Raw genomic sequence first — 26,135 nt, forward strand, 5'->3', positions numbered from 1 at the left:
CAGACCGGTTTAATGTCAGAAAATATTTTCATGGACCGGCCTTTAGGGTGAGATGGATAAATGTATCACGTGACCGAGACAAGCATCAAGAGTGAGTCTTAGACGGATGTAACAGAGGGAATCTGGTCATTTTTTTAAAAATAAAACATCGTTCAGACTTAGATATAAATAAAATGGAAATAATGTAAGTTATTTATTCTTTCTCTGCGGACCGGTACCAAATGGCCCATAGACCAGTACCGGTCCGTGGCCCAGGGGTTGGGGACCAGTGGGTTAGAGCATTGTCCTGATACACCAAGGTTGCAGGCTCAATCCCAAGTCAGGGCACGTAAACAGACTGATATTTCTGTCTCCTTCTCTCTCCCTTCCTCTCTTTCTAAAATCAGTAAAGAATTTAAAATAAAAATAAAATAAAATAAAGCACTGGCCGGTTGGCTCAGCGGTAGAGCATCGGCCTGGCGTGCAGGAGTCCTGGGTTCGATTCCTGGTCAGGGCACACAGGAGAAGCGCCCATCTGCTTCTCCACCCCTCCCCCTCTCCTTCCTCTCTGTCTCTCTCTTCCCCTCCCGCAGCCAAGGCTCCATTGGAGCAAAGTTGGCCCGGGCACTGAGGATGGCTCCATGGCCTCCGCCTCAGGTGCTAGAAAGGCTCCAGTTACAAAGGAGCAACACCCCAGATGGGCAGAGCATCGCCTCCTGGTGGGCATGCCAGGTGGATCCCGGTAGGGCACATGAGGGAGTCTGTCTGTCTGCCTCCCCACTTTTCACTTCAGAAAAATACAAAACAAGCAAACAAAAAAACTGAAAGACTAAAAAAACATTAAATGCTGATAAAGCTGCAGCAGGGTGTTAGCTATTGCTACATAATAACAAACTATCCCCAAGTTTAGCTTATGACAGCAAATGTTTACATCCTCACAGATTCTGCAGGGCAGGAATCTGAGGGCAGCTGAGCTGGGCGGCTCCGGCTCAGGGTCTCTCACCAGGCGGAGCTGCAGCGTCTGCAGCTGGGCTACCCGACTCCAAGTTCACACACCATCACCTCCACGGTGCTCTGTTTGTTCACGGTGACGCCCTAAGTCCAGCCCACACTCGAGGGGACAGGAATGACGCTCTACCTCTCGAAGGGCAGAGCACCAAGGAATTTTGTGACTATAACTTTAAGACTACCAAAGTATTACTTACATGGAAATTTATAGCCTTTGATGCATATATTCAAGAAAAAAAAAGTAGTGAATTGGAACTAAGTATCTAACTCATTGAGTTAAACTTAATGCCTAACTCAGTAAGTAAACAAACAAACAAACAGAGCAAGCCTAAAGAAAGGAAGAGCAGAAACGAAATAGAAAAACGATGTTCAGCAACACTGGAAACTTATTCTTTGAAAAGGCTACTAAAATAACACATCTTCAGCAAAATTATTCAAGAAAGAGAATTATTATAGCCCGGTGTTTCCCAACGTGGGGCCCACGCCCCACAGGGGGGCAATTCGATAGTTAAGGGGGGCAATTTGAAAATGGACTCGACACGACTTTAACTCTTTCGCCCCGGGCCATTTAAATGCAATGCTAGATATCGGTGCCAAATTTAACAAAAAATGCAATTCTTAAATAATTGCGGTAAATAATTATTAAGTATAATTTCATTTGACGAGACCAAAATATCAACTGGGTGATTGGCGTCGTCAAGTAAACTTCGTCCTGGGTTCACCGCGGAGCGTGCCGTCTGCCGCGGGGAACCCCGGACGGTTTAAAAACTCGCTAAACAACGCAGTTATTCTCACCTAATTGGCCCATCGCAACTTCTGTAGTGTTTCACATCATTTAGTTGGTGTTAATTTGAAATGTGTCAGTCAAAACTATTGTAAAAGCTCATTGATTTAATAAATATACATATATATATAGTATAGATATAATTGGTAAGTATTTGATTTTATTTTTATCAATATTAAACTCTTTATTAAGTACTTCTTGCATCGGGGCTAGAAAGCACTAATATTTTATAAATATTATTGGGACTATAATAGTGCATGCATGACAATTTTAATTTTAGAAGCATAACTTTCCAGAAAATTTTGTCAAGTGGAAAAAATATAGATACCTTTTGATTTGCGGTGGTAGTGTAGTAAATGTGTTATATACATTTAAATAAATATGAATTTTTAGTATACGTTTACTCTATGTCACATTGAATATATTTTAACACATATTTTAATATTAGTTTTTAATTGATCTTATTTTTATTTCTTATAGCCCATAGTAAAATGAGTGGTGCAAGCAAGAAAAAAACTCGTCAATATTTGGAGGAATATTTAAAATTTGGGTTCATACCCGCTGTTCACGATGAGCGAATTCCTTTTTGTCTTTTATGCCAGCAATGCTTGACCAACGAATCAATGAAACGAGGTCATCTTGAGGCGCATTTGAAGGCGAAACATAGTGCTCATATTAATTCAGATTTGAGTTACTTTAAAACTTTAAAGAAAATTTTTGAAAAAAGAACAACATTAAAGTCTCTATTTACTGCTCATACTTCAACTAATAATCGTGTTCTTGAGGCTAGTTATCAAATTTCTTTATTCATCGCTAAAACTGGAGAAAATCACACTATAGGAGAGAATTTAATAAAACCGTCAATATCAGCATTTCTTAAAATGGTTCTTGAAAAAGATGACAAAGATGTAAAAGCTATGCCACTCAGTGACAATACTGTTAGCAGAAGAATAGATGAAATGAGTGAGGATATTGAAAAACAATTTATTGAAAAGCTGAAAACAAGAAAATTCTCCTTGCAAATGGATGAATCAACTTTGAGAGACAGTGAGGCAGTATTGATAACTTATGTAACATATATTGATAAAGGACATTTTGCTGAAGAAATGTTCTTTTTTTTAATTTTTTTAAATTTATTCATTTTAGAGAGGAGGGGGAGAGAGAGAGAGAGAGAGACAAAGAGAGAGAGAGAGAGAGAAGGGGGAGGAGCAGGAAGCATCAACTCCCATATGTGCCTTGACCAGGCAAGCCAGGGTTTTGAACCGGCAACCTCAGTGTTTCCAGGTTGACGCTTTATCCACTGTGCCACCACAGGTCAGGCTAAGAAATGTTGTTCTGTAAAAGATTAGAAAGCACCACTACCTCCAAAGATATATATAATAAGCTAAAAAACTACTTAGATGTCAATGATATACCAATGAAAAATATAACATCTTGTGCTGCAGATGGTGCTCCCAATATGATGGGCAAGAAAAATGGCTGCTTAAAATTGATGAAAGATGCGAATCCAGAAATGATTCTTGTGCATTGTGTTATTCATAGGGAAAACTTGGTAGGTAAAAACATCTCGCCTGTTCTGAATGAAGTATTACATATAGTAATAAAGTGTGTTAATGCTATTAAAGCTAGTGCCAAATGTGAGCGTCTTTTCAAGCTATTTTGTGAAGAACAAAATGAAGACCATGTGAGACTTTTACTTCATACTGAAGTAAGATGGCTATCTAAAGGAAACTGTTTGAAAAGATTTATGGAACTGTTTGATACTCTTAGTGATTTTTTAAGTGACAAACCTGAAATTAAGTATCTGTTAACAATAGATGGGAAAGCATTTGTGAGTTATTTAGCCGATATCTTTGAAAAACTAATTATATTAAATAAGCAACTTCAAGGAACAAATAAAACTCTTGTCGATGCAAAAGCAAAGATATTTGGTTTCATTACCACTATTGAGTTATGTCAGAAACATATTAACAACAAAAACTTTAAACAGTTTCATTGGCTCCAAAAATGTGAAGTAACTGATACCGCTTTACTTGTTATTGTCAATCATTTGAATATTCTATCAGCTGATTTAAAGGAAAGATTTTCTGATTTAAAACAAATTGATTTCCCAACATGGATGATGCAGCCAATGTTAGTGGATTTGTCTGATATATCAAATATGCAGTATCAAGAAGAACCCGCAGAATTGCAAAATGATGAGTCAGTTAAAGCTTTATTTAGTATCAAAGGAGCGATGGCATGGCTTTGTGAGGAAACAGAAATCAAATACCCAAATTTAACCAAATGTGCAAGAAAACTATTGCTACCGTTTCCATCTTCATTTTTAGCTGAATGTGGATTTAGTGCTGTAAATGATTTACTGGTAAAAAAAAGAAATCAGCTGGATATAACACAATGTGGAGACTTGAGACTAAAGCTAACCAAATTGGAACCTAATATAAAATCTCTGTGCAGCAAGCATCAAGCACAAGGATCACACTAATAAATTAATATAGAAAAATCTGTATTAAAATTATTTGGAATTTAAATTTGTTTTTCATTATATGTTTTGAAATTTTATTTACTGTGGTTTGTTAACAATTTCATAGTGATTTCTTCCTAGAACCTATCATTTATGTTTATTAAGTGAACAAATCAATTTTTTAATGTTAAAAATTATGTATGTTACATGGGGGGGACAAAAATTTTAGAAAGGTTAAGGTGGGGCATGGCACAAAGAAGGTTGGGAAACACTGTATAGCCTGTCCTGTGGGTGCAGTGGATAAAGTGTGGACCTGGAACACTGAGGTCCCTGAATCAAAACCCCAGGGTTGCTCGGTCAAGGCACGTATGAGAAGCAACTACTATGAGTTGATGCTTCCCGCTTTTAACCCCCACCCCCGCCTTTCTCTCTCTCCTTCTCTCTCCTCTCTCTAAAATCAATAAATAAAAGCTTTAGAAAAGAAAAATTACAAATACTATTAGAAACAGAAAACAGGACAAGTGTGTAGAATTGTGAATAAGCTTGAAAAAAAGCCTGACCTGTGGTGGTGCAGTGGATAAAGCATTGACCTGGAACACTGAGGTCGCCGGTTCGAAACCCTGGGCTTGCCTGGTCAAGGCACATATGGGAGTTGATGCTTCCCACTCCTCCCCCTTTCTCTCTCTCTTTCTAAAAATTAATTTTAAAAAAGTTTGAAAACAGTCATAATGGTCAGTTTTATATAAAACATATGATTGGGAAAACCTAATAAATCTATAATCATTAAATCAAATTAGATATTGCAATTTTGAGCCTTCCTCCTCCACTTTACCCTGAACAACAAAAAAATACCAGGTCCACTTGCTTTTTATAGGTGAGTTTTATCAAAGCTAAAAAAAAAAAAAGAAAGAAAGAAAAGGTACTTCCTACAATAAGTTTTACAGCAAACAGAAAGAATGCTCCAAATCACTTTATAAGTCTCATGTAAAGTTAATAATAAAACTTGATGTGGAGAAATCTTTATGAACAATGATATAAAAACAAACAGAATTGCTGAGGTTGCTGGTTCAAAACCCTGGGCTTGCCGGGTCAAGGCACATGACAGACAAGCAATGAATGAACAGCTCCAGTGAAGCAACTATGAATTGATACTTCTCACTCCCATCTCTCTCTCTCTCTCTTCTCTGTAAAATCAATACATAAAATCTTTTTTTTTAAAGTTTCAGAAATCTCATTATACAAAAATTCTTTCCAAGAAAGGATAAAAGGCATTTTGAGAATTATTAAATTATTCCACAAATAAAACATTCGTTGAGCATAATTTTAGGGAGCGATCCACAGCAGTCAACAAAATAAATTTAAGTACTCAAGGATATCCTAGTAATCATTGTCTCCCAGGATTCAAACACGGATTAAGAAACCTTATAATGGACTGCACATGTCTTATTTCTAATAACTGACATATATTTGCATGTACGTCTTTAGGACAGAAAGAATAAAGAGGTATAGCATGAATGCGTCACAGATGAGAGCCTGGAAGCGTGCCCTCTGTGCCATGCACCTCAGACGCCTGTCATGTCACCCCCGTCCCCTTGACCTTCTTTATCATGTTAACGGAGAGGAAAGCATCAGAGACTCCGTGAGAAACGGCCTGAAAATTGGTGTCAGGAGGCAGATTGAACCTCTAGGTTATATCATTCCTTAGGGACACTGCTTGTTTTCCAAGAAAGAGGGTTTTTTTTTGGGGGGGTGTTGCTGTGGTAGAGACTACACCCCTCCCACGGGAGCCCTGTGTGCACACACAGGACCTCACGTCGGCTGGTCTGGGTGCCATGGCGGGGCGCTGAGGGCTCTTTCGGGACGTCCAGCAATGACAGGGTGTGTGCAGAGGACAGAAAGCAGAGGGTTTTGGGGTTTTTTTTTGTTTTCCAAAGTTAGAAGCGGGAGGCAGACAGACTCCCACAGGCACCCGACGAGAATCCACTCGGCATGCCCACCAGGGGGCGATGCTCTACCCATCTGGGGCGTTGCTCTGTTGCTCAGCAACTGAGCTCTTTTTAGGGCTTGAGAGGAAGGACACAGCCATCCTCAGCACCAGGGGCCAACTTGCTCTAATTAAGCTATGGCTGCAGGAGGGGAAGAGAGAAAAAGAGAAGCGAGAGGGGGAAAGGTGGAGAAGTAGTGGGTGCTTCTCCTGTGTGTCCTGACCAGGAATTGAACCTGGGACATCCACACACATGGCAGATGCTCTACCACTGAACCAACCAGGTTCACAGAGTTCTAAAGGGCTCAGAAGAAAAGCCTGGGGCTACTGCCATCCATAGAATCTCTGCAGTCGCCGCCTGAGAGGCGCGGTGGTGTCTGAGTTATGACAGAATAGTCACAGCCAGCTCTTCGTGCAACGAGGCTTTATTGAGCCTCTGCTCTGCACCCAGCACTGTCCTGGGTGCCGCAGAAAGTACAAGAGAAACACAAGATACGGTGCCTGCCCTCAAGGAGCGGGCAGAACTAGAGGCAAAAGGTGATGTGTGGTGACTTGGGCAGCAGCAGGATCCACAGCTGCTGGGGCAGGGACCACAGGGCGCCCGCAACCTAAGGGCATGGCTGGGGGGCGGGGCACGGGCGGGGACCTGGCTGAAGCAGGGAGATTGTGCTACCCTGTGGACACCAGGGGGCCTGGGCAGAGGCTGGGACTAGGGTGGGGCCTGTGGGCAGATGGGCTTTAATGCCCCTCTTGACATGAAGCCCCGGTGGGCTTGTGGAGCCCTGTTGCCCTCCTTCCCCCCCACCTCAGCTGTCCTGTCCTCCCAAACCCTCTCCCAGGAGAATGAGGGCCAGCGTCAGAAGGGGAGCCCCTCTCGGGAGAAACGGACCAGAGCTTCCAAGGCACGGGATGCCTGCTTGACTGCATGTTGCCCCGATGATTTTAGATGAACCGAAAAGAGCAAAAGATAGTCTGGATTCTTTAAAAAAAAATAAAAATAAAAAATCTCTGCTTGCAAGGACCAACCCACCTAGACAATGTTTTGGTCATTGTCACCCCAGACTGACAGGTATCTAGACCGTTCCCGAGACCACAGATGGCTCCAGGGAGTTCCACACCCTCAGTTTGGGAATCAGACACACACACAGCCCTGGTCTCAGAGAGGCGTGGCCTCTGGACACAAGGAGGTGAATCCCACCGAACTCCGCGGCTTAATTTAAACGCCCGGAAACGCCAGTGGGTCTCGATTCAGTTCACCCTCAGCCTTTTCACAGCTGTGTAACCCCGAGTCCGGGTAGGTCCGGTCAGACACCAGGGAAGGCAGCAGAGTGGGCTCGGGGCGGGGGCGGGAGCGATGGGATTTGGGGACAGCAAAATGGCCGGGGTGGAACAGTCCACTGATCTTTCCCAAGGACAGCTGGCACGGGATGAACACGCCGGGCAAGATGCTGCTGCCTGGTTTCTTCCTCAACAAAGGGCAGGGCTGGGTCCAAGGCAGTGGCACGAGGGAGGGAGGGAGGGAGGGAGGGAGGGAGGGGCCCACGTGGACTGCAGGGTCGGAAGCTGCACCAGGATCCCACAAGCCCGGAGAAGAACCGGCCACCGCAGTGTGGGCGCAGCCGCAACACTGAGGTCTCAGTGGTCACGGCCCCTGGGAGGGGCCAGCAGTGGATGGAGGGGGGTCCCGCCTCTCCCTCGCTTCAGGTGCTCCGGTCAGACACCGGAATCCCCCCGTCAATCCCAGAATCCAGAGAGACGGTCAGACACCGGAATCCCCCCGTCCGTCCCAGAATCCAGAGAGACAGTCAGACACCGGAATCCCCACGTCAGTCCCAGAATTCGGAGAGACGGTCAGACACCGGAATCCCGTCCGTCCCAGAATCCCGAGAGACGGTCAGACACCGGAATCCCCCTGTCAATCCCAGAATCCAGAGAGACGGTCAGACACCGGAATCCCGTCCGTCCCAGAATCCGGAGGAGACGGTCAGACAGTGGAATCCTCCCGTCCGTCCCAGAATCCAGAGGAGAGACGGTCAGACACCGGAATCCCGTCCGTCCCAGAATCCGGAGGAGACGGTCAGACACCGGAATCCCCCCGTCCGTCCCAGAATCCAGAGAGACAGTCAGACACCGGAATCCCCACGTCAGTCCCAGAATTCGGAGAGACGGTCAGACACCGGAATCCCGTCCGTCCCAGAATCCGGAGGAGACGGTCAGACACCGGAATCCCCCTCGTCCGTCCCAGAATCCAGAGAGACGGTCAGACACCGGAATCCCCGCGTCAGTCCCAGAATCCGGAGAGACGGTCAGACACCGGAATCCCGTCCGTCCCAGAATCCCGAGAGACGGTCAGACACCGGAATCCCCCTCGTCCGTCCCAGAATCCAGAGGAGAGACGGTCAGACACCGGAATCCCCCCGTCCGTCCCAGAATCCAGAGGAGAGACGGTCAGACACCGGAATCCCCCCGTCCGTCCCAGAATCCAGAGGAGAGACGGTCAGACAGTGGAATCCCTCGTCCGTCCCAGAATCCGGAGGAGAGACAGTCAGACACCGGAATCCCGTCCGTCCCAGAATCCGGAGGAAAGATAGTCAGACACCGGAATCCCCTCGTCCGTCCCGGAATCCAGAGAGACGGTCAGACACCGGAATCCCCGCGTCAGTCCCGGAATCCGGGGGACACGCGCAGTCCCGCGCGCGGGGGCGGGGGCGGGGGCTGGGGCAGGCGCCCAGGCGGGGCTCAGGGTCTCAGCAGGAGGCGCGTTCCAGGCCACCTGAGCCACAGGAAGGGGACCAGGCGCCGCGTGAAGGTGGCAGTGAAGGTGTAGATGAGTTCCAGCGACTCGGCGTTGGTGAAAGTCACGGTGCCCTCTTCGTAGTCCAGAGCGATGCCCACTCTCCGGGGCCGCACGGCCGGGGAGAGCTCGACCTCGGGGTCCGTGCGAGCCCAGATGCCGGCGGAAGAGAGTCGCAGCGCCCACACCCCGTCCTGCGGCCGCAGGCGGAGGTCTCCCTTCCTCTTCACGGAGTCCCGGGCCACCCCCACCATGCAGCTTTCCAGAACCTCCTCCTCCTCTTCCTCCGCCTCTTCTTCTTCCTCCTCCCCCCACAGCGACTGCTCATCCTCATCCGTTTCCCAGTCGCCATATTCATCTCCGACCTCCTCCTCCTCCTCCTCCTCCTCCTCCCCCCCTTCCTCCTCCTCCTCCTCGTCCCCGTCGTTTTCATCCTCAGACCAGCTCTCCCTGTCCACCTCCACTTCCCAGTAGACCTTGCCCCAGGTGAAGCCCTTCCTGCCCAGCACGGCCGGCTCACAGTCGAACCGCTGGGGGCCCAGGAAACCGCCCTGGTCCCAGCTGTCACTGTAAGTCACACACTTCCAGTCCCCCGACAGCTGCAGGTACCTGCTGGCCGACTGTGGGTCCAGGGTGACGCTCACTGTGGGGACAGAAGAGGTCACAGGGTCACTGGTGGGCCGGGAGGGGCCCCAAAGTCTCCATGGCGTCCACGGCAGGGTTGCACACAGCACACGGTCCCCGTGCATGGCCCTCCGGGGTGTACGCAGTGCCCAGCCCCACAGCAGGGCTGCCAGGGAGCCGTCAGAGTCGGCTCTGAATACAGGAGGCGTGGGATTGGGCCAGACGAGGAGAAACTCAAGTCACAGGGCAGGGACCGGCCGCAGGACCTGTGAGGCCGCAATGACGGAGCACGGGCAGAGAAGGCCCAGCCATCACGGGGGGGGGGGAGGGGGGGCCTGACCTGCAGCCTGAGCGCAGCAGGTGGTCAGAACACACAGAGCGGGGCTGAGGTCTGCAACTGGGAGATTCTCCCATGCCCTGGGAAGGGACCCCCCCACCCCCTGGGCCCTGGGGGACTGTCACAGACTCTGTGGGGAGAGGTTAATTCAGAACACCCCCTGGACACTCACCTGTCTTATATTCCAAGTCTCTCAGCAGCTTCCCTGGGGAGGACAAAGGGCAGCATGACCCTCAAGCCCGGCAAATTTAGAGGCTCCATCCCTGGGTCCCCGGAAGTAGAGTGAGAACCACCAGGCGGCCCTCTGAGGGCCAAGACAGGAGAGCAGGACAGGAAGGGCAGGCACCTCGGTCAGTGATAGCCCATCCCCTGTGCCCCCACCCCAGGGCTCTCCCCGGTCCCCCACCCTGGGCTCTCCCTGGCCCCCACCCCGGGGCTCTCCCCGACCCCCCACCCCCGGGCTCTCCCCGGCCCCCCACCCCGGGGGTCTCCCCAGCCCCCCACCCTGGGGCTCTCCCCCACCCTGGGCTCTCCCCGGTCCCCCACCCCCGGGGCTCTCCCCGACCCCCCACCCCCGGGCTCTCCCCGGCCCCCCACCCCGGGGCTCTCCCTGGCCCTGACCCCCCACCCCCCGGGGCTCTCCCCGGCCCCCCACCCTGGGGTCCCCCCAGTGCCCTCACCCTGGAATTCTCTCCAGCCTCGCTGCAGACACACAAGCTTATCTGAGAATTCTCCCGTCTTCCTCTTAGTCATGTGGGCAATGGGTTTCTCCATCCAGAACTTATTCCGTGGATACCTGAGACAATGACACACAGTTTCTCTGTCCCCATGTTTCCCTCAACCCTCAGGACAAGCCGGAAGGGGGAAGGAAAAGGGTGATTATGCCCCGTAACACAGGGCCACGAGGCTGGGACTCCACAGGGAACTTGTTCCAGTGGACAGCAAGTCCTGGTTCAAGGATGCGTTCTCACTTACTGGGCGGGGAAACTGTGGGCTGTGGGCACCATTCCCAGGGGGAACTGTGATTTGTGGGCACCTTTTCCGGGGGGAACTGAGGGCTGTGGGCACCATTCCCAGGGGGAACTGTGATTTGTGGGCACCTTTCCCAGGGGGGACTGAGGGCTGTGGGCACCTTTCACTCCCCATTCATTCAAATGGACGTGGTCAGGGAACGGGGAGGACATGGGGTGGGGGGTGAGGCAGACTCCAGAGAGGACGCTCTCACCTGTTCAGGAAGTCTCTGCCGTCCTGGAGGGAGAAAGCACAGGGTCAGTGTGAGTCAGACCTCACGCCCTGCAGCAACACCGCTCTAGAGAGGGGACGCAGCCCCTTCCTACGCAGTGGCGTTCTCGTGGATAAAACAGCAGACACAGCAGCGACAGAGCAAACAGGGCCGGTGGGGACAGAGAGGGCAGGGCCAGCGGGTCTGAGGGGGTGGCCCGTGGGCTCAGGTGTGGAGGACAGTGTGCAGGCCAGGGAGAGGACAGACAGGTGGAGAGCCCTCGGCAAAGGCGGCAGGCCAGCTGGCAGTGGGTGGAAGGGCGTGGGTGGATTTACACGGTGTTCCGTGCACAGCAGTAACCACCCACGGGTTTCAGGTGGGGGTGCCACACGCCTCTGCTTCCCTGTGGCTGTGACGAAGCATCTTCCCGTGTCCAGGGTCCCCTTCTCCCTTTTAATAACAGGACCCAGCAAGAAACTGCACTCCCCAGGTTTCCTGGTAACCGGGGTCTGGACACAAGACCAAGCTGGTCAACAGGACGTAGGAGGAGGCGATGACAACAATTTGGGGGTCGTGTCCCTTAAAAAAGAAAGGAAACTGCCTTCTCCTCCTTCCTCTCTTCTCTTGGCTGAATTCTGGACATGGTGATGGTCCTCGAGAGCCCGGGCTGAGGGACGCCCGTGAACACAGCCCGTCTGGAGGCCGTGCTGGGGGCCAGCTGACAGTGAGAACAGCCTGCAGCCGCAGCGGCCGAGACAGAGAGCCACACGTGTCCACACAGACCCGCCCGCACAGCTGTGGACGGTCAAGGGCACTGTGGCCCCAGCTGGAGGAAGGACAGTGCTGTCATGTCTGTGTGGGGACAGGGTGGCCCAGGAAGGGTCCCTGTGGGATGCTGGTTATTTCCTTCTGAGTCTAGAGCCTCCGTGACGTCAGCATTACATTCTGCCTTCCTTTCGCTCACTCACAAATATTAATTAAGTGCTTCCTACATGCCAGGCTCCGCTCTAGAAGCCTGGGGCACAGCAGTAAAACAAACAAGCAAGCAAAACAAAACAGTGCTGTGCAAACCTCAACCTCATAGAGCCGACCTCGTGCAGGGGAAGCTGACAGCAAGCTCTCCATGTAACACACACACCGTTACAGGATCACGCGAGTGCTTGCGAACCAAATGGAATGGGCTGCCGGTCGCTGCTGGTGACCGTTCCCAAAAGTCTCGGGAAGAAGGGGGCCCTGCAGTGGGCAGTTCTGTGAGCTCAGAGCCACACCTGCTCGGCCAGGAAGCCGCTGCCCAGGGACGGCAGAGTTTCTGGCAAATCGTTCTAATCTGTCCCTCAACACAAGCCAGCCGCAGCCGCCTTGGGCTCAAGTCAGAGACCTTTGGGCTCAAGACAATGAACTCAGGGTCATGTCTATGATCCCACACTCAAACTGGATGAGCCCTCAGTCAAGCCGGGGACCTCGGGGTTTGAACCAGGGACCTCAGCCTCCCAGGTCGATGCTCTGTCCACCGTGCCACCACCTGGTCAGGCTGAATGTTTCCTTTTTTAAGTGTCAACAGGCCAGTCATCTCATCTGATGTCCAAGCCACCACTGGTACAGGTACTTGGGGGCAGGATGATCACCCCGTGTTTCAGAAGAGGAAACCGAGGTCCCCAGTGGGAGTGACTCCCCGGGGGACCGACGCCCTGGTGCCCAGGTTCCTTGCCCCCAGAGGAAGAGGTCTCACCTGCATGAGCTCGGCAGCCGGCTGCTGTGCTCTGCCCTCCAGCTCGGAGATGAGGAGCGTCAGCCGGGCAAGCTCCCTGCTGCCCCGGGCCTGGTACTCCTCCCTGCCCTCCGCCAGCTCCTGCTCCAGCCTGGTCAGCTGGTCCAGCAGCCGCTGCTCCCGTTCCCGCAGGAACTGGTGGCCCTGCTCGAACTCGGCCACGATGGCCTGCCTCTCCTCCTGGAGCTTCCTCTGCAAGGGCGAGAAGGGAGAGGGGTGATGCTGCCGCCGGGGGCTGGAAACCCCACAAGATCTGGTGTGAGCGGTGCTCCAGAAGGATCCTTCCACCCTAGCGGCCGCCACTCATGAATTCTATTCTAGTGTTCCGTCTCGGGGGGCGGAGGGTAAAGGGGCTTTCCAGCATGCCTGGGCCAACCTCCTCTCCTCAAAGAAGAGTCAGGGAGGCCCTGGCCAGTGGGCTCAGTGGTAGAGCGTTTCCGGAAGTACACGGGCCGCCTGTCCCCGCGACCAGCAGCTGTGGGGGGGGCGTGGCCAGGTGCGTCCTCAGCCCGCCCCTCCCCCGCTCCCAGGAATCACGTCTTGCCCCCCTCTGTGACAGGAAGGGCGCGGCCAGGCCCCCCTCAGAGCCCCACACCTGGATCCTCTTTCAGAACCGGGGCAGCTGCATCAGGTGACGCCTAGAAAACCCACTCCCTGCTCAGACCAGGACACGGGCCAGCGCCCAGAGCCCGGGGGACCAGCGCAGGCCTGCCCACTGCTCCTCCCAAGCTCAGGAGCTCCAGCTGCGAGGCCCACGGCCTCAGTGTCCCCTCCACAGCCTCACTCACCAGCGCGGCCGTGGCCTCAGCTGCTCCCTTCGCCCGACAGCCCTGAACTTTGTCTCTGTCTCTCCTTAGAGCACTCAGGTGGTTCAGGATTTTTTCCTGTAGAAAGACAAGCAGTGGGGACAGGTGGATGCTCTGGGCTGGGGCAGCAGCAGGTGGACTCAGGCCGAGTCCTTGGCCAGCAAGAAGCCTTCAGCGGGGCCCGGCCGGGCCTGTCCTCCACCATCCAGGTGGGCGCAGAGGAGGGCGCGGCCGGCACCGTCCAGGGTGGGCTGGAGGGCTTACCCTGTGGGGCTGGGCGGCCTTCTCCAGCAGGACGGCCTCATGGGACTTGTGCTCCCGGGACTCCCTGCAGAGCACGCAGAGCAGCTGCCCGTCCTCCTCGCAGTAATAGTGCAGCTTCTCCCGGTGCCGCGGGCACAGCCGCGCGCCACGCTGCTCCTCCCGGGCCGCCCGCTCCGGTGACCCGCCCCTGTCCACCTTCAGCCGCTGGATGCTCTCCACCAGGCTGGCCAGCTGCCACACGGGGCGGACGTTCTCCTTCTGAAAAGGCTTCTTGCAGAGGGGACAGAGGGGGCAGCCTGCGGCGACGGGGGGGACGTCGGCGGCGCAGCTGCGGCAGAAGACATGACCGCAGTCGATGGTCACGGGGTCCTGCAGGTGATCGAGGCAGATGGAGCAGGTCACCTCCTCCTCCAGGCTGCGCAGTGGTGCCGACGTGGCCATGGCGTCCTTAGTCCTGAGGTCAGGGGCGTCTGCTCACTGGTGGGGGGGCGTCTGCTCCTTGGAGACCAGACACGGAGTCAAGAGCGCACCGGCAGAGGGCAGAGGTGACAGCCTCAGGTGGGGCCGCCAGCCCCGGCCACCCAGAGGCAAGCGGGGTGACAGCCAGGCTCACAGAAGAGCAGAGCGAGAGCACCCACTGACCATCCAGCCCAACCTCTCCCTTGACAGGCAAGGAACTCGGGCCCAGAGAGGGGGGCTTGGCAGAGCAGCCCAGCGGAGCTCCCGAGCCTGAGCCGTGGGGCCGTGGAAGCACTCCTTCCATCAGCTGACGCACCGGCTACTAGAACAGGACACCCGGGGCTCCCTGCCGGGACACTGTCCTCGTGAGCACACATCCTACAGCTCTGCTGCTTCCCACGAGCCCCCACCCCCGACAGTCAGGAGACCTCTTCTGTTTGCTCCTCCGGAGTTGCAGAGACTAAGAGCATGGGGGTTCTTGACCAAGACGCATCGACAGGGTGAGCCCTGGAATAAACCTTCACAGACGGGCTGCGCTGTGGTGTGGGTTTGGTTCACGTTCACTGGACCGCCTGTGGGCAGAGCACAAGCCGGCCACACCGGGCTCTCTCCCAGCTGGGACTCCCCCTGCAGCGGGCCTGGCTGCCCTGCTGGCCTCACTGAGCTCCCCGTGGGGACGGGACAGACGCTCCGCCGCCATGATGGCCACGTGCTGAGGGCTTGGCCCCCGGAGGCAGCACAGGAGCTGAGCAGAGAGGACTGGGGTCCCTCCGCCTTTGCAGCCCCGCCCACTTCCTGCGCCGACAACACCCGCCTCCCGCTCCTGATTCTGGGCGACAGTGCAGAACTCTTGGAAGCACCCTGGGCCTCAGTTTATCCATCCATGAAACGGGGAGGGGCACCCGCAGGGTTTCCTGAGTGGGCTGAGTAAAAGAATTAGGTTGAACGTACCGAGCATCAGCACGGGACACAGAAAGGAATCTCGGAGAGAACCCAGGACCCGGCCCCCCGCACCCAGTAACCGGGGCCCCCACAGCCAGGAGCGTTCAAAGCACCAGACGCAAGGGCATTGATCTCAAGTCGCAGCGAGAGAGGAAGCGAGGGAGAACCAGCCACGGTGACACGGGGTCCTCGAGGGGCGGGGCCAGGCCGGCACGCAGGCCACCGCGAGGCTGGCGCGGAGCCACGCAGACACGGGAAGTCGGGACAGGACAGACTGAGCCCGGCAGGGCCCCGCGCAACAGCTCAGCGCCTTCGTTTCTTCCACCCCAGTGATGGCAATGAGCTAGAAACGACCCCACCCCCTGAGACCCAGAGGAAAAACAAAGCAGGAACAGAACAATGTCTCCTTCCTGAGGATCTCACAAGTGATACTATGTAGTGAAAGAACCGCACAAATGGAAGGGACCCTGCAGCTGCAAACAGAGTCCACTGGACGCTGGGATGGAGTCAGAGCACCGTGGCTTTAAGACACAATGAGACCCTGGCCGGGAGCTCAGTTGGTTAGGGCGTCATCCCCATAGGCCAAGGTTGCCAGTTTGATCCCGGGTCAGGACACCTACGAGAACCCACCCGTGAATGCATGAATAAGTGGAACAACAAGTCTGTTTCCCTCTCTTTCTTCCTTCCCCCTCTCGCTCTCTAAAAATCAATCAATACATTTAAACAGAAATCAAATAAAATAAGCAATTTCTCCTAGAAGTGAACTTCTGTGAGGCGCATCTCACGATCCCAGAGAGGACAGAACTCGGGCAACAAGAGAGTGATCTGGGCCTGGACACTGGAGAGGTGGCCACACCCCTGCGGACACGACCACACCAATGGCCTGGACCCCCCAGACTTCACCATCATGGCTGTGCTGTGGTTACGGGGCGGCCACCAGGCAGTCTCAGGAGACGCCAGTTCTGTGGACAGAGGGGTTACTGTTCTATTCCCCCCCGCCCCCCCCCCCAAGGGCAGAACGTCAGTGGTGCTCTGAAGCTCAGTGCGGCCGTGCAAACCCCCAGGACCAGGCCGAGGCTCACTCTGACCAGTGGCAGTCCGCACTGTGCTCAAAGGGGCATAGAGGCTGCAGCCGCCAGGAAGGCAGATGGGACCAGGCTTTCAAGTGTCACTGAGGCCCCTGGTCAGTGGCAGAACGACGACCTGGTGTGTGGACGTCCTGGGTTCGATTCCCAGTCAGGGCACACAGGAGAAGCAACCATCTGGTTCTCTCCCCTCTCCCTTCTCTCTATCTCTCTCTCCCCCTCCTACAGCCCATGGCTTGATCGATTTGAGTGCATTGGCTCTGGGCGCTGAGGATGGCTTTGTGGAACCTCTGCCTCAGGTGCTAAAAATAGCTCAGTTGAGAGCATTGGCCCCAGGTGGGTAAAGCATTAGCCCCAGATAGGAATTGCCAGGTAAATCCAGTTGGGGCACATCTGGGTGTCTGTCTCTGTATCTCCCTACCTCTCAATTAAAAAAAAAATAAAAATAAAAATAAAATAGCCTGACCAGGCTGTGGTGCAGTGGAGACCCCGAGGTCGCCAGCTTGGACCCAAGGTCGCTGGCGCGAGCAAAAGGTTACTTGGTCTGCTGAAGGCCTGCGGTCAAGGCAAATGTGAAAAAGCAATCAATGAACAACTAAGGTGTTGCAATGAAAAATTGATGATTGATGCCTCTCATCTCTCTCCATTCCTGTCTGTATCCCTCTCTCTGACAGATAAATAAAGTGTCCAGGAGGGTTTTAGATAGAAGGTGGCACAATTCATCCGACAGGTTACTGGTTGTTCAGTGACCACTCTCTCATATGTGCCCTGACAGGGGGCTCAAGCCAGGACCACAGGGACATGTCTATGAGCCCACGCACAAGCCTGTGACCTTGGGGTTTTCAACCTCAGTCCTCAGAGTCCCGGGCCAACACTGGATCCCCCGCGCTGCTGCCTGTCCCAGGAGGTCCCAGCCTATTGAACACCAGCTTCTCCCAGACCTCAGAGACGGCGCCTGCCTTATCCAGAACTAGATAGCCCTGCGGTCATACGAAATGACCGCTGTTCTAGATATTATAAATTGTAATTAAAATGATTTGTGCAAAGGTGTCTGCTAATTCAAACTGAATTACCCAGGGCAGGCGGCGAGGACGCCCCTTTGCTTACTGCCCCACGGGGTTTCCCCCTTCTACTTGCTTAATTGCTTCAAGTAGAGTGCAATGAAGGAAACCACTGGCGGTACATTTCTTAAGAGCTACCACTAGCTCAATAAATGAAGGTGATTTAAATAATAAAATGTTAATTCACATGTCAAAGATCTCTTTGTACACATTTCTTGTATAGATCTTTCCATCATTTTTAAGCTCGCCTTGCAGAGGACCATCCATTATTTTTAATTTTACGTCCGTTCTTTCACGAACTCTTGAACAGGCAACATAAAGTTGACCATGTCCAAATGCAGGCTCAGGTAAAAAAATGCCAACACGCTTAAGCGTTTGGCCCTAAGACTTATTGATGGTCATAGCAAAGGCAAGTTTTACAGGAAATTGTCTACGTCTCAATTGAAATGGCAACCCTGTTTGAGATGGAGCCAAATCAATTCTTGGAATGACATATATTTCAGCTTTAGAGGAGCCAGTCAAAGACTTAGCTATTATGACATTATTTTTCAATTGGAGAACCTCTAGTCTTGTACCATTGCAAAGACCCCTTCTGGTGTTAAGATTTCTTAACAGCATAATAATTGCTCCAATCTTTAACCTCAATTTGTGAGGTGGCATGCCAGAAGGCGGGACTATTTGAATGCCGTGGCAACTTCACCCCATTGGCTAGTACAGTTACACAAGCAACCAATAAGCTATCGGCAACAAACACACTTAAGCCACATATAATAAAGATGAGCGCAGTGCCCGCCCAGGCGCGGGAAACTGGCTGAGGACGGGGCGACGCCCATTCAGGGCCCAGGAACCCAGGAACGCTGCCCAAGGGTCTGTGCGCAGTCTTAGCCAGTCAGTGCTCTTCTCTCCAGAAAGGCGACTTCGCCATAGGGCCCAGGCAGCGACCACCCACCGCGGAACCCCAGGCTGGGCTCCAGGAACCAGACAGAACCAGGAGACGTGCACAGGGCTGATCCGGTGCCCACGGCAGCCAGCGGTAAAAACTGCTCTCCCTCTCCTTCCGTTTCACACCTCCGTCTGCAGAGGGCTCCTTCTCCTCCTGGTTTTGAGCTCCAGAGGCGTCAGGGAATCCTACTGCCTTTGGGAAGAGGGGAGGAGACTGCCAACATCACGTCCTGAGACTCAGTCACGTGACCGTGAGCCGATTTTGGGGGGTGGTTCATTGTCATTGCTTGGTGACAACAGAGTTCGACTTCTGATGCAGCCATTTCTGATGGTTCCCCGTTTGGGACAATGACTGACACGCCACATTGCCGGACAGCAGACAGAGACAGCCTCCCCTGGACTAGCTCAGGCCAAACGGTCATTTCTAACGGGTCTGTACGCTGTACCCACGCACGTCCCCACCAGCAGGCAAGGGGCACTGACGCTGCACCCACACCTGGCACTGTTGGCACTCAAGTTTCTGCTGATCTAGTGGGTGGAAATAGAACCCCATGGTGAGTGAGTGAGTGTGTGTGCACATGCAAAATGCTATAAAAAAAAAAAAAGGAAAAGAAACCACCGAGAGAAGCCCAGTAACAGCCAACGGGATCCTCGCAGGGGCTGTGACCCAACTCAAGTGCTGTAATGTTTATCTTTGGGAAAAGGGGTTCACCAGCTTCCCTTCTTCCAGTCCCTGTCTGGGGACCATGTGCTGCAGACAAAGCTCGCCCTCAGCTGGAGAGAGAAGCAGGACACTTAGCCTCACGGGCCCCCAGGCCACAGCACCTGCTTCAGGAATGAGAACATGACCCGTGACCGCCCAGCCTGTCACCAGGACCCCCAGCTGGGGCACCAGAGGGAAAGACTCTTGTGGTCTCTAGAGAACAACTCAAGAGCTGATGTCACCTGGTGAGAAGCTGCTGGAGCCATTTTGCTAACCAGAGGGTTGGCCTGTTTTGAGAAGGAAGCCACCCCACAGATGAAGAAACCACGCTCACCGTGTGACCCCCTGCATCAGGCTGTGCTGAAGCTATCTACCCCTAACCTTCTCCACCACACGGACCAACGACGCCCTTTGCTCATCCAACACAGCTTGTCTGTCATCTGGAGAAAAAATAAAACAGAAAAGGAAAGAAAAAGAATCCTTACTGATACATCAGAGGAAGTTATTGAAGATGACCAGGCTGAAATACACAAGGACCGTAATGCAGAAAAATGAGCCTGTTTTTCCAGACAAAGAAGGTCCTGTAACAACGTAGAGAATATCAGTAGTTCTCTGGCCCTCACCTGAGGACGACCCCCTGCCAGGCTGACGGATCCACACACGCTCTCAGCTACCATGGCCTCTCCCCACAGCTCCTAGAAATTCGGGGTGAGGAGGCTTCCAGCCCAGCTACATTCTAACCAAGCCTAACATGAAGCGTTCTGGGGCAGGACCCAAACCCAGACTCCCACCGAGCCTCAGCCACTCTGCCGTGCAGCTTGCGGCTGGACTTCTGACCTTCCTGGGTCATCATGTCACCAAGAAGACACAGGAGTGGGAGGGAATTAATGACCCAGGCCATTCAGAGGCGTGAAATAGAAAAAAAAAACAAAAAAAAAAAAAACAAGACACAATATAAATACATATATATTCCTGACACAGAGCTCCCGAAACCCTGTCATTCCCGGGGTGGTGACGAGCACCAGGAGCAGCTCTGGTTCTAATGAGGTGACTCTGGTGTCTCTGGATGTGCCTGTCACCAGAAGCCCCAGCCAGGGTGGGGAGCTGGGAATTCTCAGCCCCATCTCCCACATTCGAGAGGGACAGGCCAGAATGGACTGACCGTGTATGGTGCCCGTGTGAGGAAGCCTCCAGGTGGGTGGACACATCCTCACTGGGAGGGTGACACTCCCCAGTCCACAGGGACAGGAGCTCCTGGACTCAGGACCCCCCCACCCCCAGATCTCAGTCTCTATGTCCCTTCATCTTCCTGGTCATCTGAACCGTATCATGTCCTTCAGGAAACTGGTCAATGTTAAAAGCGTTGGGCTGAGTTTTTCCAGTACAACAGGACAAACAGAAATAAAGGTTTGCAAGTCCGCCAGCGTATTTAATGTGTCACCTGAAGTCACTGCTGTTACTGAGACCAACCAGGCTCTGCGTCAGAGCACCGACCCCAGACAGCAAGGTTACAGGTTCAACCCCAGGTCAGGGCACGTACCAGACTCAACCAACAAATGCATCCGTGAGTCCATGTCTGTCTGTCTGTCTCTCTCTCTCCCTTCCCCCGCTCTCTAAAATCAATACTAAAAACAAAACAAAAAAAGAACAAACAGAACACAGCAAACACGGCTGAGCTTTGGGGTCAGGACTGCAGTGTTATTGTGCTAACGTTTCACCATCTGGCTGTCAGGCAGGAAAATGCCAACTTGTCAGATTTAATTTTCTTTCAAGGTCATAAATGGAGTCAGGGAACTAAACATCCCGGGTCAGGGAGATGGAGCTGCTCTTATCCGCTCGCTCCCTGGAGGAAGGAGGGGTCTAGGCCATCGGCGAGGGAGGTGACCGTTTTCTCATCGACCTTGAGATCGCCAGTCATCACACTGAGTATCTCTGAAATCAGTGGTGTTCAATTTGGCGAAATATTTTTTTTTCTACGAAAACAAAAAGTAACGGACGGTGCCTTCGACCTGGGGGGATGTGGCCTGTGTCCTGCAGAGGAGCTGCCAGTCCTCTGATTCCCGTTACTCTCCCGCTTCCGGTCTTAACCGCGGTCAGAGCTGCAGGGCGGGTGCACGGGCCCTACACGGTGGCCTTACTTACTTACCACCCAACCCGCAGGCCTGCTTCCCCTGCTCGCTGGATACAGAGAGGGGAGGACAGCCCCCCCTAAGGCCCCCAGACCCCACCCCTTGTCCTTGGACGGGCTTTTTCATCAGCTCCAGCTCACACCCCAAGGCCTGAATCAGATGTTGTGACCCTGGATCCGGGAGGTCCTTCCTTTGAGTAAGTTAATAAGTGGCAGAAAAGACAACTTTCCCACGTGAAATAATTCCAAATACTATATGATAGTTTTCCTGAAGTGGGGGAAATATATTCTCCATGCCTTAGGTGTGGACTGCACACAGTGGGACTATTTTCCAAAGAGCACAGTAAGGGTGTGTGTGTGGCAGAAAGTGTTGGTCCAATAAGTTTGTAAATATGATGTATATGTTTGCTCGTGTATAGTATGCATTGGGTGTGGGGGACAGGCTGTAAGCAGGCAGGGTCCTTATAGCCTAAGGCTTAGTTTTAAGACTAAGCTTTTCCCACCCTTTTAATACTGAAATCTTCTAATACTAAGATCTTCTCAAAACTAAGCTTTTCCCCACACCTTTGACTGTTGCATGATGTGGGGTGGTGCACTCTTATGAGGAATCCCATTCATGCCTCAGATAAGTGGCTTTGTATCAGAGACTTCCTTATTTTGCATAGGTGAAGCTGCCAAGATGGCGGAGTGCTGAGGGAGAAGCCAGTTTGTGCAGAGAGAAGGAGATGGGGAACAGAGAAGAATAAGGCTGGTGAGGTAGAAACCTTTGATTCTAGGAAACTCAGATAAGTCAGTGGCTTTGGGAGCCCTGAATGGAAAGGAAAATGTTTTCCCACTGTGTGTATTTCTCGCTCACCGAGTGCAAACTAGGATTAAAAGTAATAGCCCACCAGTTCTTGCCTCCACTGTTTCATTACTGTCTGAATCAAATGCAAACCTGCATGAGCCAGGTGGCTGTGATGGTGGCCATGGCTACTGGCTTTCCAGAGGGTAATAGAGTAACTTGACAGAGAAACCTGACAATCGCTATCTCAGCCAGATCAGTGATCAAGATCAACATCAAGTCATCAATTATGCTGATCTTCTGTTGTACCCCCCCCCCCCCAGCTCCCAGGATAGCATAGGATGAAAATGGTGATGTATCTGTGGGTCTTCCTCCCAATAACGCATGAGCGCCTTCTCAGGAGAAAACATTCAACTTCCAGCAGAGGGGCAGACTACAGTACACCTGACCAGTATCAGACCCTCAAAACTGTCACGGTCATCCAAGACAAGGGCAGCCTGGGAAAGGGCCGCGGCCACGGGGCGTGTGAGGGAGCGAGGGAGTCCCGCGTGGGAGTTAAATGTGACACGGTACCCCAATGGGATCCCGGGACAGAAAACGCACTCACGTTTTAAAAAAACTAAAGAACACTTAACTGTTGTGGACTTTGGCCAAGAACAAACGTGCCCTCTGATGTTACATTGTTGATAAAAGGGGGAAAGGTTTCGGGTTATAGGGGAACCCTCTCCTCTCTGCACAGTATTTCTGTACAACTAACACTGTGCTACAAAACACAGCCTAGGTTTGTTTTTGTTGTGTTTTTTTTTTAAAGCGGATTCTTTTTAAACTTGGGGATACACTTGCAGGGATTACGGCTCTAGCTAAACAGGTCCAGGGCCCGGGGTGGCCGCTGGACACGGCGTTTTCCCGGGAAGACCGCTCCTCCCGCGGCGCGAGCACCGGGAGCAGTGTGGGACCCAGGGGCATCGAGAGCACCGGGGACACCCAGAGAACCGGGACTTTGAAGTCGGTCGGGCCCCCACCTGCTCCACAAGGACCTTCCCACACTCCCTCCGAAATCGAAACCAGGAAGAGAATCAGCAGGGAAAAGACTGACGCGTCCCAAGTACCCGTGACTGAACCGGTTTATTTGGACCAGAAAAAGGAGAAGAAAAGGAAAAAAATTAAAGAAAAATAGGAAATGAAAGAAAATATGACTTCGGTTACAATAAGGGGCTGGACATCGGCTGTGCTCTGAGCTACCGGGCCGCCGTGGACGCGCTTCCCGCCGCTCAGGCGGCGAGAACAAACGGATGTATGCGCCGGCGAGGAGGGGCGCACGGAGCCCGGGTGCACTGCCGGCACCGAGGGATGCACGGATCACAACGCGCAGCCGGGCGCGCAGCCGGACCGGGGTCGGTAGCAGGACCTGGCTCCCACCCAACCGCGGGGACCTGGCGCGTGTGACGCTGCTCTCCTGCGTTTCTCCCCGGACGCCCCTACTCACCGGTGCCGAGCTCCGGGGCTGACGTCGCCCGCGTTCCGCGTCCCGCGGCGCTCAGATCCCGGGAGCGACCCCCCGCCAGCACCGAGCACCGCAGCGCTTCCCCGCCGGGTAACCTCCCGGCCCTTCGCAGCCGTCGCCACTGAGATTTCGCCCCGACCAGCTCCGGGATTGGCTCCTGCCGAACTCCGCCTCCCAGTGGGAACCTCGGGCTCCTACACGTCACTGATCACGAGGCAATTCTCCGCGCCCCCGCGAGGCTGGGGCCGCAGGCCGGAGAAAAGGAAACTGAAATCGGTTCGGATGAGGCCGCAGTTGTGCGTGCGGTGAGCGCTGCGGCGTCCCCGGGTGGAAGAGTCCAGTGCTGAGCCATGACGAGACTCCCTTGCGGGGCTCTGGGAGGCCAGGTCCCCTCTCCGCGGCCGGATCCCGCACCGCCCCATCCCTGCTCCCGGCTGGACCAGGGCGGTTGAGCCCTTTGCGCTACAGGGCGCGGCAGGTGCTCCAGAAAGTAGGACTCCCCGTTCCCATGTGGCCTAAATTTACTTCCTGGATCAGGGAGGATCTTTTAGCAAGCAATCATCTAAGTGGGAAGCGCCTATGATTGATAGAGGGAACGCAAGGGTCAAATTTTTAGCTTCCATAACAGGCAATAGGCTTTATGGTTAGTGCAAGGAAAAGCTTTGTTCCGGGAACTGGCAGACCTACAGAGGCGGATGTAATGGTGGGCGCACCGGGCGCTCGCGCCCTGGGTCCCAACTTGAAGCTTTTTTCTAATGCAAGGGGTCCAATATTTTCTTCTGCGCCCGGGGCCTCAACCGACCTTAATCCGCCTCTGCATACCTAAAGGGGACTGTGTGACTGAAGGAGACCCGCAAGAAATCTATACACGTTTGTGCCCTAGGGGTCTGCAGGCAAAGCCTTTGTGCTCCATGGACAGACCGGCCTGTTGACTATGATCCATTTAACGTGGACTGTGATGATGAACTCCCCCTGGAAATTCCAAAACCCTTCCCCTTTCCCCCCTTACAAAAAGTTGCTTTGGGATAAGAGTTCGAGTGAACTCTGGGGACATGACCCCACTTCCTCAGATTGCTGGTCATCTGAATAAAGTGCCCATAGAGATCAATCCCTGTTTCAGTGAGAAGTGAAAGTTCACCTCTCAGTGGCTGAAGTGGTGACAGGCAGGTTTTCCAGTTTCGCGATGAGTAAAGGGCATTACACAAAACATCCTTAAACTAGGCGCACATTAATAGCCCCACTCGACAGACAGGAAAACGGAGGTTCCACAGTGTGGGGCATGGGCCTGGCTCCCCGGGCCAGCACTCAGAGGCTCATGTGCGCATCCCAGGAGTCCACTGGGCCCTCAGTCTTTTGGAATCAATCTCCAGCCACGTAGGAAGCATCTCTAAGGAACAGCTACTCCCACGCGGGGAGGATCAAGGGAGACATTCTGCTGGGCATGCGCAGTGGGAGCTAAACTGGTAGCCCTTTTAGGGCTGTCAGTCTAACCTAGAAGGATCTGATTGGTTAGTGGGAAGAACCAATCTAAGCAGCGAAATTTGGAAACTATTTGGTTGGCTTTAAGGAAAACTCGTTCTTCCCAGCCCCAAAGTATAAACAGAGGTAATGGAAAGCCAGCCTCTCCCTCTGCCTTCCTGCGTGGGAATGCCTGCTCACCTCGTTTGCTCCTATGTTGCGTGGGCGGGCAGCCCTCTGTGGGCAGTCTCCCAAGGACAGGCTTTGGGCAGCGCCCGGTGTGGACTGCGCTTTGATACGGGCTAACTCACGGTGCAGAATATCTGGAATCTGATCTTGATACTGGGCTTGATGAAGACAAGACTGGGCTTTTTCCTCGGCGGGACAGACGGAAATAAGACCTTGGGAACCTGTGAGCAGCCTTCGATTTCAACCTGGGATAAATCTTACGGCAAAGGGCTCAGCTTCTCCAAATGCGGGTCCTTTGAAATGCCTTTTTCTCTCCCTGCAGAAGAACCACACGTCCACTGGCCTCAGTCGCTGTGTTCCAGGAACCGTGGCATTCAAGTCCACAGTCCCCCCTGGCCAGTGGGGTTTTCTGTGTTCACACCCAGCAGAGACCTGGTGGCTGGCAGTTTGCTGGGAAGGGGCAGTAGGACACACTTAAGAGTCAACGGTTCACGCTTCTCCTCTGCAACCAAAGGGTAAATAGATTAGATCACCCAACTCGGAGAGATAGACAGCAGGAATCCAACTAGAACCATTTGTGCCATCCACACCCAAGGAAAGATGGTGGTCAAATAAGTTTGTAAATATGATATATATGTTTGCTCGCTTATAGTTTGCATTAGGTGTGGGAGACAGGCTGAAAGCCGGCAAAGTCCTTATAGCCTAAGGCTTAGTTTTAAAACTAAGCTTTTCCCCACACCCTTGACTGTTGCATGATGTGGGGTGGTGCAATCCCATTATGCTTCAGGTAAGTGACTTTGTATCAGAGACTTCCTTGTTTGTATATTGGATGAAAGGTTTTGATTT

The 26,135-nt window shown here is 52.9% G+C and overlaps 1 protein-coding gene across 2 annotated transcripts; it reads right to left on the minus strand.

Annotated features, from left to right (window-relative positions):
- Positions 1-8,878: 8,878 nt before the first annotated feature.
- On the minus strand, positions 8,879-23,858 carry LOC136320336 (tripartite motif-containing protein 26-like). 2 transcript variants are annotated; one of them, XM_066254227.1, is made up of 8 exons: positions 23,625-23,858; positions 14,035-14,526; positions 13,753-13,848; positions 12,926-13,156; positions 11,200-11,222; positions 10,655-10,770; positions 10,147-10,179; positions 8,879-9,656 (listed from the first exon to the last, which is right to left on the minus strand). In XM_066254227.1, the coding sequence occupies exons 2-8, from the start codon at positions 14,473-14,475 to the stop codon at positions 8,959-8,961; spliced, it is 1,638 nt and encodes a 545-aa protein (XP_066110324.1). In that variant the 5' UTR covers positions 14,476-14,526; positions 23,625-23,858; the 3' UTR covers positions 8,879-8,958. The 2 variants fall into 2 exon arrangements, with proteins under 2 accessions (XP_066110324.1, XP_066109900.1); XM_066253803.1 differs by having other exon boundaries at positions 8,883-9,656; positions 14,035-14,532; positions 23,625-23,848.
- Positions 23,859-26,135: the final 2,277 nt, after the last annotated feature.

This window comes from Saccopteryx bilineata, chromosome 1 (genome assembly GCF_036850765.1).
Source record: "Saccopteryx bilineata isolate mSacBil1 chromosome 1, mSacBil1_pri_phased_curated, whole genome shotgun sequence".
NCBI lineage: Eukaryota > Metazoa > Chordata > Mammalia > Chiroptera > Emballonuridae > Saccopteryx > Saccopteryx bilineata.

Excerpts from the sequence above, each read along its gene's own strand:
- LOC136320336 (XM_066254227.1), bottom strand. The coding sequence starts at position 14,475 with ATGGCCACGTCGGCACCACTGCGCAGCCTGGAGGAGGAGGTGACCTGC. Across the intron at positions 11,223-12,925 it reads CGGCTGCCGAGCTCATGCAG|GACGGCAGAGACTTCCTGAA; the intron begins GTGAGACCTCTT and ends TTCTCCCTCCAG. Across the intron at positions 9,657-10,146 it reads AGACTTGGAATATAAGACAG|TGAGCGTCACCCTGGACCCA; the intron begins GTGAGTGTCCAG and ends CTGTCCCCACAG.